At 45.1% G+C, this 14,645-nt stretch overlaps 1 protein-coding gene across 1 annotated transcript in view; it reads right to left on the bottom strand.

Annotated features, from left to right (window-relative positions):
* Window positions 1–14,645, bottom strand: part of LOC114627957 (proton-coupled amino acid transporter 3) — a 27,847-nt gene that overhangs the window by 8,429 nt on the left and 4,773 nt on the right. Inside the window, exons 3-6 of the mRNA XM_028775896.1 lie at window positions 14,074–14,162; window positions 10,782–10,877; window positions 4,960–5,044; window positions 2,987–3,205 (exon numbers count right to left, since the gene is read on the bottom strand). Coding sequence (XP_028631729.1) covers window positions 2,987–3,205; window positions 4,960–5,044; window positions 10,782–10,877; window positions 14,074–14,162 — 489 coding nt within the window. The remainder of the gene's footprint in view (window positions 1–2,986; window positions 3,206–4,959; window positions 5,045–10,781; window positions 10,878–14,073; window positions 14,163–14,645) is intronic.

The raw sequence follows: 14,645 nt of genomic DNA, 5'->3' as shown, positions 1-14,645 counted from the left end.
TTTTTTTTGGTTTTTCGAGACAGGGTTTCTCTGTATAGCCCGGGCTGTCCTGGAACTCACTCTGTAGACAGAGATTGGCTTGACTTTACTTTCCAATAACTGAGGTTAAAGGTATGTGGTCCCAAAACTAGTCAGATTATGTTTTGTTTTTGAGTTACGTTTTTGCTATGTAGACCAAGCTATCTTTCTGTCTTAACTCAGAAATCTGCCTGCCTCTGCCTCCCAAGTGCTGGGATTAAAGGCGTGCGCCACCACTGCCCGGCTCTCATTTTCTTTAATGCTAAGTAATATTCTATTCTTTCTCCCACTTCTCTTTCTGGTTTGTTTGTCTATTTATTGGCCAGCACATTTGGTAGCTTCTACCTGGAGGCCATGGGAAGTCTTCTCATCTTAAATATGGAGCAGACAGAACAGTGGAAGAAGGAAGTTGCCCAAAATTAATCTGCAAGCTACTGCACGGGCCAGGTAAGGGTGCTTGTCCCCTGTCCCTGTCCTTTAACACCTCTTTCCCATCATTCCCTCCTGGGCTGTGCAGTCGGTACAGTAGCCATCAAAGACACAGGAAGTGATTATTTATTTGAGTCATTGTATCTGGTAGCTCAAGCTAGCCTCAAACTTGCTTATAGCCAAGTAAGAGTGATTAATACTAGATTTCTGTGGTCGGTAGGATAAAGGTTTCTCAAAGATGTCCTAATCCCAGTGAGCAGATTATGCTACTTAAATAAATCTATTTGTTGAGATAGTCTCTCTATGTAACCCAGGCTGCCCTGCTATTGACTGATTGATTGGTTAGTTGGTTGACATGTCTCTGTATATGGCCCTGGCTGGCCCAGAACTCACTGAGTAGACCAGGCTAGCCTCAAACTCACAGAGATTGGCTTGACTTTACTTTCCAATAACTGAGGTTAAAGGTATGTGGTCCCAAAACTAGTCAGATTATGTTTTGTTTTTGAGTTACGTTTTTGCTATGTAGACCAAGCTATCTTTCTGTCTTAACTTCCCAAGTGCTAAGTTTATGGGTGCATGCCACCATTCTTTGCTAGAGAACTTAGTTTTCAAAAGGAATTTAAGATGCTAAACTGATGACCTTACACAAGAAGATTAACCTGGATTATCTGCATCAGGTAAGGGTCCTTAAAAGAGGAAGAGAGGAATGGAAGAGGACACAAGACCATAGCATAGGAAGATTGACCCTAATGATACTGGCTTTAACCACAGAATGGCCACAGACCAAGGCATGCTGGAAAAGGTGAGAAAGCAGGCTCTTTCTTAGAACCTCTGGCAAAGATACAGCCCTGCTGATCCCTGATTAGCTGGCTCAGTGAAATCTCTAGCATCATAGAAGAAGTCTTTATCATTTTAAGGCTGGGGCTGTAGTTTAGTCGGTAGAGTGCTTGCCTAGCATGCATGAAGAATTGAGTTTGATCCTCAGCTCTGCATAAATCCAAATATGGTGGCACATGCCTGTAAAGTAGGAAGATCAGAAGTTCAAGATTATCCTCTAGTACTTAAAGAGTTTGAAGCCAGCTTGGGCTTTATGAAACTCTGTTTTAAGAAAAATACCTTGAAACCAAAGAAAATCAAAAGCAAAGCAAAAACAATGAAAAAAATACCTTGGCTTATACCTCAGTTGGTAGAGTACCTGCCTAACAGGCACAAAGCCCTGTTCAATCTCCAGCACAGCCTAAGTTGGGTGTCATGGTACATGTCTATAAGTCTAGCACTTGGGAAGTAGAGATAGGAGGATCGAAAACTCAAGGCCATCCTTAGCTACAAAGCCAACCTGGGCTACATGAGACTGTTTACAACAAACAAACACCCCTCCCCCCAACTTCTAGATCTGTGGTTGTTATAGCAGCAACAGGATACTAATATAATTCCAAAGACTTTCATGATCAAAGAAACAAAACAACAATGGTGGAATGTTAGTGCCTGTGATGGGAGGTAAACCAGTTGGCCCAATCAGAAAGCTCTGCTTGCCTGCTGCTCCTGCTCCTTGGTGTCTTTTTCTGGAAACTGGGATATTTTTATTTTCAAGGATCCAGGAAATCATGTAACATCCTTATACCAAGTAGATCAAATTCCTTCACTGTCTGTATTCTCTTTAAAGGTTTTTAGATACATTTATTCTATTGCGGAGGGGCAGGGTGGGCTTGTGTGCCATGGTGTGCATGTGGAGATCAAAAGGTAACTTGTGGGAGTCAGTCCTCTCCTACCTCTCTGTGAGGGCTAGGTATGGAACTCAGGGCCTCAGGCTTGGAGGCAAGCATGTGAGCCATCTAGCCAGCGGCTACATACTTCCTGACCAGTGCTGTATCTCTATGTGCTGTGCTGTGCTGTGTGTGTGTGTGTGTGTGTGTGTGTGTGTGTGAACCTGTGCCAGTGCATGTGGAGGCCAGAGGTCAGTATCTGATTTCTCCTGTGTAGTTCTCCACCCTATGTTTTTGACTTTCTCTTTGAACCTGGGCTTTGCCATTTCAGCTAGACTGTCTGGCCAGTGAACCTCCACCTACCTTCCACTCTCTCAGTTCTGGAATTACATGTGTGCTCCATTGTGCTAGGCTGTCATGTGGATACTGGGGATGGGAATTCAGGTCCTCACGCTAAGGCAGCGAGCACTTTACCCACTGAGCCCTCTCCCCATCTCCCTGCTGTGGTACTTCTTGTTGTTTGCTGAGCTGATGGAGAATGTGACATCCTTCTTTATCTCTTATTATTGAGTCACAAAATCCCCAGCTTCTTGCCCAATACTGGACCACAGAAAGCATTCAGCAACTAAATTCCCAGTGAGTCACTGTTATGGATAAGACCATAATGCTGAAGATGAGTGCGTTGATGATAATGATGCCCAGCTTTTGGGACAGAAGTGTTTCTAGAAATCCCCTAGGCTCAGAGCTGGGCACCGGCCACCTTCCTCATCTTCACCTTCCCACCTGCCATGCCTCAGAAACCCTGGACCCAGACCCCCTTCTGAATGGTTTCAGACCTCGATGAGATACTCAAAGATTAGAGCCAGGCTGCTCAGGGTGGTGATGGTGGCCAAGGTAGAGAAGATGGACAACACGTTTGGGTTCTGGACGAGCACCAGCAGGATGAGGAAGGGCAGGATGGTGAGCATATAGAAGCGAGAGTCCAGGATGGAGGTCATCACCAGGTTCTGCCTGGGCTGGCAGACATTGGAGGTGAAGTGAGATTCTTCCACGATCTGCCAGGATGACACAGTGAAAGGCAGGACGTCAGTCGTAAATCACTGAGACTCATTTCAATTAGGATTTCAGCTCATCAACTGATAACTTACTGCCACAGCAGAAAAGACATTATTTATGACTTGTGTGACATTTCAGTATAGCCAGATGTCTTTTTCAGGTGCAAGAGGGATGGATCAGTGATTAAAAAATCACTGGTTGCCCTTACAGAGGATATGAGTTTAATTCCCAGTACCCACACAGTGACTCACAATTCCAGGAGTACCAATATCTTCTTCTGACTTTCATGGCAAAACATTCATATGCATAAATAAATCTCTAAAACATTTTTAGATTTATTTAATTTTATTTGTATGAAATGTTTTGTCTGTACATCATGTACATGCCTGGTGCTGGGAGAGGTCAAAAAGGAAGTTAGATCTCCTGGAGCTGGAGTTACAGATGGCTGTGAGCTACCATGTGGGTGCTAGGAGCTGAACCCAGGCCCAGATCCTCTGAAAGAGCAACGAGTGCTCTTAACTGCTGAGCCATCTCTCCAGCCCCATCGATGTGTGTCTTCTGTGTGTCTGTGCGCTCATACATGTGTGTTCCTGGTGGTGCTGGGGGCTCCAGAGGACAAAATCAGTAATGTGCCTTAGGTGTGGCCCTCCTTGTTTTTTGAGAAAGGGTCTCATTAGTCTGGTACTGGGCAAGTTAGGCTAGGCTGGCCCTCCAATGAGCAGCAGGTACCCATCTGGCTCTGCTTCCTCAACACTGAAATAACAGCTGCAGGCCATAAAGTCCAGCCTTTTTTTTTTCTTTTTAAAGATTTATTTATTTTACGTATATGAGTACACTGTACCTGTCTTCAGACACACCAGAAGAGGGCATCAGATCCCATTACAGATGGTTGTGAGCCGCCATGTGGTTGGTGGGATTGAACTCAGGACCCCTGGAAGAGGACTCAGTGCTCTTAACCACTGGGCTATTTTTCTAGCTAGCTTTTTTAATATGTGGGTCCTGGGAAATGGTACCCAGGCCCTTGGGCTGCAAGACAAGCACTTTACTGAATGAGCCATCCCTTTCTCCTATACTTTTTGAGACAGGGTCTCATGTATCCCTCAGACTTGCTATGTAGCTGAGAATGACCATGAACTTTTGATCCTTCTGCTTCTACCTTCCAAATTTTGGTGTTATCGATGTGAACCTCAGTGTCTGGTTTTGGGTGTCCTGCGTTTTATTGGGCAAACCTAGCCGCCTTAACTATAGTGGGTGTGATTCTGATGATGGTTAACATTGAGCATCATAAACCCCAAAGGCACAATGCTTCTTTTGTCGGATAGACAATCTCATCTTCCCTGGGAAGTGGTGGTTTCCCTGCTCACATGACTAGAAAAGGGTTTCTGTTACATAAGCACATCCTTTTTAGACTTTGTGAGTGAAGCAGGGAGGGGCTGAGAATTGAGCATCTTCTGCTTACAGTCCCTCTGTTACAAGACTCACCGTTCTTCCTGGCTGACTGGGTGTTTCCTGTCTCACAAACTCATAAAAGAAGGCTCTGCCTGACTTGTCATTACATTAGGAATGAGGTAAGGGGAAGGTGACAGCACATTAGACATCTTGGACAACCTGAGATGCTTTCCAGCCTGAAAGTTAGGGGCTTTGGCTTTGCTCTGGTCCCAACTGTGGTCTAATATGGGGAGACAGGCTCCATTGCTATGCTGCCACTAACAGCCCCAGCATCGGGAGGTCTACCCGGAAGAGCCCTCTTTACCTGTTGCAAATTGTCTGCCATAAACATGAAATACACACTGCAGAAGCCCAGCTGAGTGACAATCAGCAGGAAGCTTACAACGTACCTGGGAAGGAAGAGGAGGACAAGGGAAGTAAGTTATTGTTTAGGATGGGTTTCCTTTTTTTTTTTGCCTTATTATTTTTTTTTTTCAAGATAGAGTTTCTCTGTGTAGCCCTGACTGTCCTGGAACTCACTCTGTAGACCAGGCTGGCCTCGAACTCCCAAGTGCCTCCCAAGTGCTGAGATTAAAGGCGTGCGCCACCACTACCTGGCTGGGTTTCCTTTTCAAAACAATTAGTTCTGATGGTTTTATTTTGAGAAATGTCAGCCCCTCAGAAAAAGTTGATAGTACAGTAGAAATTAACAGCTATAAATTCTGGCTTTAGAGAGTTAGTTTGTTTTTTTGAGATAGAGCCTCGAGTTGCCCAGGCTGGCCTCTGATTAGCTAGATAACCAAGTGTGACCTTGAAAACCTGATTTTCCTTGCCTCTGACAAACCACCCACATCTATCATCTATTCACTCTAATGAAACTCATTCATAGTTACCTTTGGCCCTGAATTACATTCTGGATATTAAATTCACAACACACACACACACACACACACAGCACTCAGAACCATTTCAATGATAATTTCAGAAGTCATGAAACATCTACCTGAAATGCCTTGGACAGATTTCTCTTAATCCTTAACAGACAGAAATCAACTAACATCAAATATATAATTTATATATCTTAATTATCTTATAAATATATTTTTATTGGGAGGGAGAAGGACATAGTCTCAAGTAGCCAAGGCTAGCTTTAAACTTCATATATAGCTCAGGCTGACCCTGAATTCCTGATTCTCCTGCCTCTACCTCCCAAGTGCTGGGATTGCAGGTTTGCCACTGTATCTGACTTAACCTTTTCTTCTTTCTTTCTTTCTTTCTTTCTTTCTTTCTTTCTTTCTTTCTTTCTTTTTTTGTTTTTTTGAGACAGGGTTTCTCTCTGTAAGCCTGACTGTCCTGGAACTCACTCTGTAGACTAGGCTGGCCTCAAACGCAGAAATCCACCTGCCTCTGCCTCCCAAGTGCTGGGATTAAAGGCGTGCGCCACCACTGCCTGGCCTTAACTTTTATTTTTTGTTAAAAATTTTCCAAAACTGTATGTTGTGTTTGGCTGTACCTCTTTTGTCTTTTATTTTTCCATGTGGAATATTTTTGCATGCATTTGCACCAGCTTTACATCAGGTCATTTTGGAGAATTCAGGTTGGCCTTCTTATAAACTGTCACCATGGTGTGTTTGTATGACTACTTCCTCCAGATGAGAGTCGTTGGGCAGATGACAAAGGCAAGGACACTCTGTTCCTCTGTCAATCCAATGGTCTGTTGTCCTGTGCCTTAGAATCTCTCTTTATTTATGTGTCTCCTCCCACCCCCACTGTAGAGCTGGATCCAGGCAAGCCTATGTATTGCACTCAATTACAGTTCTTAAATTTGAAAAATTACCACATTCTTCCTGCTGTGGGTTTTTGTTTGGTGTTTGTTTTCTGGTTCTGGGGATTGAACTCAGGACTTCATGAGTGCTAGGCAGGAACTCTACGTTTGAGCTACGTCCCAGCTCTATTTTCCTTGAAACCTTTTTACTTTTTGGTGGTAATGAGTCGGCAGACCACCTGTCCACGCATCGTGCCCTGCTTTCTAGACGGGCTGACTTTATTGTACATCATTTATCTTGCTCTCCCATCCCTGAGTGTTTCTTGTGAGCCTATCTCAGGTCAAAAAGTTTGATTAGATGACGTTTCTTCACTGATTTTTCTGGTAAGAGAATTTCAGAACGGCTCTTTATGTCCTCTGTTCTATCACAAGACAACTGACATAGGCTGCTAGGTGCTCAGCTTGATGCCCTGGGCAGGGTCACCAGGGCTCTCTTCTTTAAAAAGTTCAGCACTGTTTTTCCATCTAAAGACCAAGCATCAGTGAGTGTTATCTATGTGGGGAACCAGTTCTTACTCAAGCCTCTGAGCTCCTCTTAGTGCACAGAAAAAGAAAAATCTCTGGTTGAAGTGAGACTCCCTCCCCCGAGTAGTTCTAAATTTCCTCAGTTACTGATCTCCAAAAAAATGGGAAGAACAGAATCCTGGTAGGTGGAAAGTAGGCTTCCAGAGTTCTAGTCTTAGCTGTGACAAATTCCTGTGTGGCTTTGAGCGACTTGGTTGTCTTTCCTGAGCTGTATGATTGTCCATCTCAATAGACTTGGATCCAGTGACGTCAGGGGCTACTACTGCCCTACATTATCTACTGAGGACATCATCAGACACGGATCCTGACCTCATCTGGCTGATGTTGAGAGATAAGTGCCGACTGAGGAGCCTGAGGTAGGCAGTGTGGAGGGTGCTGCAGCCGCAGTTGACTGAGGTGTTGACTCACTGCCTGAAGAACTGTCTGAGAAGGTTGTGTGGAAGGTCTTGGGATGTCTTTGTTCCACCATTATCGAGGTCTTTTGTATATTTCATGTGTTATTTTATTGTGAGAGCTCAGGTTGCCCCATCTTTCTAGGACAGTGAAATCTCACCCTAGAGTCCTATTCAAGATTGGTAAGATGATAAGAGATGCTTAAACAGAAAAGCATTTTGAACACCATCAGCTTATGTGTGTATGTGTGTGTGTGTGTGTGCTCGCACACACGCTCTCATGTGTGTGGTGTTGAGGATCTAACTCAGGGCTTCCAGTTGTGCCTAGGTCTTTTAAAATCCTGGCACAGGGGTCTCCCTACATTGCTGTGTCTTGAATTCAGGCAGGCTTTGAGCTCTGTGTATCCCTGACAGCCTTCTGGGCTGTCCTAGCTTCCTCTGTTGCTGTGACATAACACTCTGCTCAAAAGCAGCATAGGAGAAGAAGGGATTAATGCAGTCTTATGCCCCCAGCTCTCACAGCCCTTTGCTGAGGAAAGTCAGGACTGGAGCACAAGGTAAGAACCCGAAGCAGAACTCATGGAAGAATGCTTCTTAATGGCTTGCTCACAAGCTCACAATGAACTAGTTTTCTTTGTTTTTGTTTTTTTTTTGTTGTTGTTGTTTGTTTGTTTTTTTCGAGACAGGGTTTCTCTGTGTAGTCCTGACTGTCCTGGAACTCACTCTGTAGACCAGGCTGGCCTCAAACTCAGAAATCCGCCTGCCTCTGCCTCCCAAGTGCTGGGATTACAGGGGTGCGCCACCACCGCCCAGCCGTGAACTAGTTTTCTTATATAGACCCAGAGAATGGTATTGTAGGCTGGGCCCTACTACATCAATTAACAGTCAAAACAATTACCCAAAAGCCAATCTGATCTGAACAACTCCTCAGTGTAGGCTTTCTTCTCAGTTGACTCTATCCTGTGTCAAATTGACTATTAAAGCTATCTAGGACAGTGGCAGGGTAGTCCTGTGCTACCAGGACTGACTCACCATTAACTTCTGTACCTTTTAGGTATTATTGCGAGAGCTCTGGTTACCCCATTTTTCTAGGGCAGTGAAATCTCTCCCTGAAGACCCAAACAAGGTGTGATGGGGCAAAGGTTTCTCCATCTTGATTCAGCTGAAGCCATCTTTGGTTTCTATACACTGTCCTGGAAAATTCCATAGGTAAGCACCCAACCTTGTTCTAGAAACTCAGGGTTAAAATACCCCAGCTAACTGCATGTTCTTGCTTCTTGTTAAACGCTTGCTTGCTTCCCCCTGCAACCGTGTCTCCATGTAGTATACATCCAGGGATACTCTGTGAGAAGTGTCTCTCTCTAGGCAGTCGCCAGCAGGTTTAATACAGACTCTTGATTTGAACTTTGGTTGTGCTGAGTGGTCTCCGGGTTTTTGTCCCACAGCAAAGGGAGTAAACTTAATGTCCATCCCGAAGGGACTAGTCAACTAAAACAAGGTAAACATCTCTGCCAGAGAACACTGTGAACCTTCAAATGATGAGTGTGTTCCAAGATGGAAAAAAAGAAGAGGAATATTGTCTGTAATGATTGATTTCTGCTGTTAAATTGATAAGATAGAATCACAAGGAAAACAAATTTTGGGCATGTCTGTGAGAGACATTCTAGAATAAGTTGACCGGCCAGGCATGGTGGCACAAGTCTTTAATCTCAGCACTCAGAAGGCAGAGGCAGGTGGATCTCTTTTCAAGTTCAAGGCCAGCCTGGTTTACATAGTGAGTTTTAGAACAGTGAGGGCTACTTAGAGAGCTACGTAGAGAGATTCTGTCTCCAAAGACCAAAAAGGAAAAGAAAATAGACTAGGTTGATTGAGGTGGGAAGACCCACGGTGGATGTGGACCATTCTTTGTGCTGGAGCCTGAGTAAGATGAGTGCCAGCATCCATCTTTCTCTGCTTCCTGATTGCGGACACAATGTAACCAGCTGCCTCTTGTCCCAGTTGCCATGCCTCTCCTGGTACTACTACAGACTCTAATGCCCTAGAACAATGAGCTGGAATAAACCCTTTCTTCATCAAGCTGCTTTCCTAGATACTCTGTTGCAGCAACAGGACATGTGACTGATACACTGTTAGATTAAAAAAAATTCTAATTTCAAGTTAATTGTGGAGGTGCATGCCCGGTACTTGGGAAGAAGGAGGAGAGTCAGGAGTTTAGGGTTATCTTGGGGCTACAGGACTTGTTTGAAGCCAGCCTGGTACACAGGAAATGCTGTCTCAAACAAACAAATAAGCAAGGCAGTAAGCAAAATGAATTTCAAGTTTACACATCTAATTCTAAGTAACATACAAGAAACCATGAGATGAACTAGGGCTCAAGCTGGAGCTCAGCTGGGAGAGTTCTAGTCTAGTTCTAGTTCTAATCTAGTTTATGAAGCTTCAATTGGTGCATTAACCCAGCGTATACGGGAAGTTCAACACTATCCTTAGCGTCTTAGGTAGTTCAAAGTTCAAGGTCACCCTGGATATATAAGTTCTTGTCTTTCTTTTATTTCAAAAAACAAAACAAAACAAAACAAAACAATTAACACATGCCCTTTCCCACTCACGTATGTTACGGTGTACTAAGGTGAAGAAGGAGGTGGGGCTGGGGCACTGGGGAGATACTCTATCTTGCTTGATAGTTGCCAAAAATAGTCTATCTGCTTAAAAAACCTGTGCAAGCATGGGCTGGAGAGATGGCTCAGTGCTTAAGAGCATATTATGCTCCTGCAGAGGACCCAGGTTTAGTTCCCAGCACCTACATCAGGGGACATACAACGACCTGTAACTCCAGCTCCAGTGAATCTGATGCTCTTTTCTGGCCTCCTAGGGGAAATTGCATTCATATGCACATACATATAGACATACAGATTGATATCATTAAATATGAAATAAAATCTTTAAAAAAGAAGCTGAAGGGGTTTGCAACCCCATAGGAAGAACAACAATATCAACCAACCAGACCCCCCAGAGCTCCCAGGGACTAAACCACCAACCAAAGAGTACACATGGAGAGATCCATGGCTCCAACTACAGATGTAGCAGAGGATTGCCTTAATCTGGCATCAATGCGAGGGGAGGCCCTTGGTCCTGTGGAGACTTGATACCCCAACGTAGGAGAATGCTAGGGAGGTGAAGCGGAGTGACTGGGTTTGTGGAGGAGCTCCCTCATAGAAGCAAGGGCGGGGCTGGGATAGGGGGTTTGTGGAGGGGAAACCAGGAAGGGGGATAACATTTGAAATGTAAATAAATAACCAATAAACTATAAAAACAGCAAAAACGTTTACACAAGCAGACATAAAGGCAGGGCAGGTGGGGGGGTCTATCATGTTTCATCACAATGAGTATTACACGTGTGACCAGTACCTGCCCCACACTGAGTGTGTCCTCAGCCAAGGACTTGGGCATGTTTCCAGGCTGTACATTGTGGTCTCTTCATAGTTCACAAAACTCCTCTGCAGTCTAGGGTGAAAGGACAAATGATGCTTAAGTTAAAACATTTTGCTGAAGGTACAGTATGCACCTAAGCTGGAGACTGTTGTGTATTTGTGTGTTAGTGAAGAATGTTCTGTGAACTCTCTAATAACTGCACCACTTATGCAACTTTCACGAGTTTACTTGTTTGTTTATACAATTTTATGCAGTTTTGCTTGTTGTTGTTTTGAGGGTAGCCCAGGATGTCCTGGAACTTGTGCAGCTGGAAATGCCCCGACCTCCCTACAGGCAGGCATGCACCCGGCAGCATGCTTTAAACACAATATTTAGGTAGTTTCCTTGGTTTTGTCCTTTGGAATAAGCAGTATCTCTGCTTTGGCTTAAATAAGCAAAGCAGGAGAGGAGGTGGAGGAAGAGGCAGAGTGGGCATGGCCAGCCAGGAACTGTCTTGGTTTACACTGAGATTTGGGAGCCCTGGAAAGGGTGAAAGCAATCTCTTCTTGTCTAAGGGAAGTGGATGGCTCTGTAGTAGGACCCTTCTGGTTCTGGGTGGGAACAGGGAGGAGCAGCTGCTGGCCAGATGCCACATGCACAGTGCTAACTCCAGGGCTGGGGCACAGAGAGGAGGGCTTTAGGACTTGTATGGAGCCTTCTAAACCACCAGTGTGCCTGTCATCCCAGGACTCTGGAGGTAGATGCAGGAGATCCAGAGATCAAGTCCATTCTGGACCACATAAAGAGTTAAAGACAGTTTTTGGGAAGTTACCAAAACAAAAATGGAAGAAGTGCCAGGTTGGATAAAAGACTATTGTCCTTAAATGTTTATGTCAGAGAAAAATGAAAGAGTCTTCAGTCAGAGGAAAAAGATTCACTGATGCAATTATGGGCAGGTTGGTGCTTGCAGGAGGTGTGAGGACCTGGGGCTCAGGAAGAGGACATTCAGAGAGGCACTGGAGGGTGAGAATGGTTTGATAATGGAAGGAAGGAAGGGAGGAAGGGAGAAAAGAAAGAAAAGGAAAAGAGGGTGGCACAGAGTTGAGAGGGTGGGAAAGAGAGTAGATCTGGAAGGATTTGGGGAAGGAGGGAGAATATTACATTTTACACAAATTATTTTGTATGAACTTTTAAAAGAACTAATTAAAAAAAATAAAGTCAGACAGGTCATCAAAGAGCAGCTCTGCCATTTCCCATGTATGTGACTCAGGGCTAAGTATTCATCTGTAAAATGGGAATAAAAAGTCTCTATCCCAGGGCATTCCTGGAAGGAGTACAGAAATCTTGCAAAGCCCTTGGCTCAACAGAATTGCACCATTTACATCACTGCTGTATGAGCAAAACCCTGCTGTGTGACGGGTTTTATGAGGTGAAAGGGCTCTCTGACCAGCACCAGGCACATCCACTTTTTGGCTTTTTATTTGGTTTTTGCTGAGTCCTGGATGCTGAGCTCGCATGCCAGGCAAATGCTCTACCACTGAGTGATATCCCCAGTCCATGAAAACCTTTACTTTATATCTTTGCTTCAAAAATGCTCAGGATATAGCCCAGGCTGGCCTGGAACTGGCAATGCTCCTGCCTCAGTCTTGGGTTACCTTGCCTTGACTTCTGTATAAGACAGTTGCCTACCTCTAAGGGCAGCCTTGGACCTGAGTGTAATGGGGATTGCTGGATCCTGAGGAGCTCAGTAGTCTGTACTTTCAGTGTACTCATTTTTTCCTTCTGAGAAAGAAAGCACTGAGACACCTCTCCAGCTCTCAGTGGTTTTGATATTAAGATTGCGGATGTATAACCTGTGTCTGTGTGCACGTATGTGCATGTGAGTTTAGGTGCCAAAGGAAGCCAGGCGAGAGCATTGGATCCCCTGAAATTGGAGTTACAGGCAGTTGTGTGCTATCTAATGCGGAACTGAACTTGGGTCCTTTTGAAGAGCAGGACACTCTCCCAACTGCTGAGCCATCGCTCCAGCCCCCAGATGTGCATTCAATGACGGAAGCAACCACAAACTGCTCATATCATTGCTGTCTTTTTCATCTGTATTAACTTCCCTCGAAAAGGTTTTTTTTTTTGGTTTTTGTTTTTTTGGGGAACAAGTGGCCTTGACAAAGTACCTGTGTTGGAGTAGGGAGAGGAAAAGAAAAAGAAGGGCATGGGACTGTAGCTCATTTGGTAGAGTGCTTGCCTAGCATACACGAGGCCCTGGGTTTGATCCCCAGCACTGCATTAAAAGGGCATGGAGTCACATGACTTTGTTACTAGAACTCGAGAGGTGGAGGCAGGAAGGTCAGGAGTTCAAAGTCAGCTATATAAGTGAGTTAGAGGCAAGCCTGGGCTACATGAGACCCTGATTCAAAAAAGGGGGGCTGAAGAGATAGCTTAGTGGTTAAGAGCACTTACTGCTCTTGTAGAGGACCTAGTACCCACAGGGTGGCTCACAACTATCAGGGGACCTAAATGCTTTCCTCAGGCTTCAAGGGGCTCCTGCACGCCCAGGGTAGACATAAACTCATGAAGGCGCACACATATACACAGATTTAAAAAAAAACATAATCTTGATCAAACCAAGAGGATGCCTGAGGATCCTACACACGCTCAGTAGTCCACAGGGCACTTTTGCATACTTGGTTACATTTGGTGCCTCTGGGTGAGGGGCGTGGAGCTCAATGGGGTGTGGGGCCAGAATGGTTTCTAATTCACGAGCTGCAAAATTGGATCTACACCAAGACACCGTCTTAGCTTCTTTTGAATATGATGGGAACAGAACCCAGAGGCTCATACACGCTAGGGAAGCTTCTACCCCAGACCTACAGGCCTGCCTGATTTCTGCTGTAACCAAACACCTGGCAGCAAGCAATTTAAGGGAGAAAGAGTTTATTCTGTCTCAGTCTGCGGTGATACAGTCTACTTTGATAAGAAAGCCGTGGTAGAGTTTATGGGGTAGTAGTGCGGAACTGGTGCTCCTCACACCAGCAAACCAGAAAACAGAGTAGGCAGGAAGTATAAGGCCCACTTCTTCCCACAAGCTCCACCTCCTAACTTTCCACAGCCTTCTCAGACAGTGCCACAGGCTGGACCAAGTGTTCAAACATATAAGCCTATGTGTTCTCTCAAACTCTAAGTCACTTTCCAAAATCCCTTTGCCACCTCTGGAAAAACCCGGAGGAGGGGTGCTAGCCCAGAGAAGTGGCCCTGGGATGGGGCCCATGGGGTGTGAGCTGTGGACTCTGACCTCTGAGTGAGATGACAGGCACAGTTCAGCAGGATATCCATACAGTGCACTGTGAGTGCTCCGATGGCCAAGAGGCTGACAGGCCCCACCTGGAGAAACAGGACAGGAAAACAGTGAGATGAAAGCTGGCCATATCCAGTCTGAACACTAGAGCTCTTAGAATAAGAATCTCTAGCTGGGCTTGTAGATCAATGGGGAGGGCTTGGTAAGTATGTGTACCATCCTGGATTCCATCCTGGCACTGACCCAAGCAGACAGAAAACTTGTTGTCTATGGAGGAGCATACCAATAATGCCAGCACTTAGGCTGAGACAGGCGGACCATTGTGAGTTTGAGGCCAGTTTGAGCTGTAATCAACCAACCAGACAACCAACCAACCAGCTAATCATCCAACCAATCAGCTAACTAACCAACTACACAACCATCCAACCAATCAGCTAACCAGCTAACCAGCCAATCAGCCAACCAATGAGCACACCAACCAACCAACCAATCAACCAACCAACCAACCAACCAACCGTCTGCCCATCCATCCATCCATCCATCCATCCATCCATCCATCCATCCATCCA

Source organism: Grammomys surdaster, unplaced genomic scaffold (genome assembly GCF_004785775.1).
Source record: "Grammomys surdaster isolate TR1022 unplaced genomic scaffold, NIH_TR_1.0 262, whole genome shotgun sequence".
NCBI lineage: Eukaryota > Metazoa > Chordata > Mammalia > Rodentia > Muridae > Grammomys > Grammomys surdaster.
This window is presented reverse-complemented; position numbering and strand designations above follow the sequence as displayed.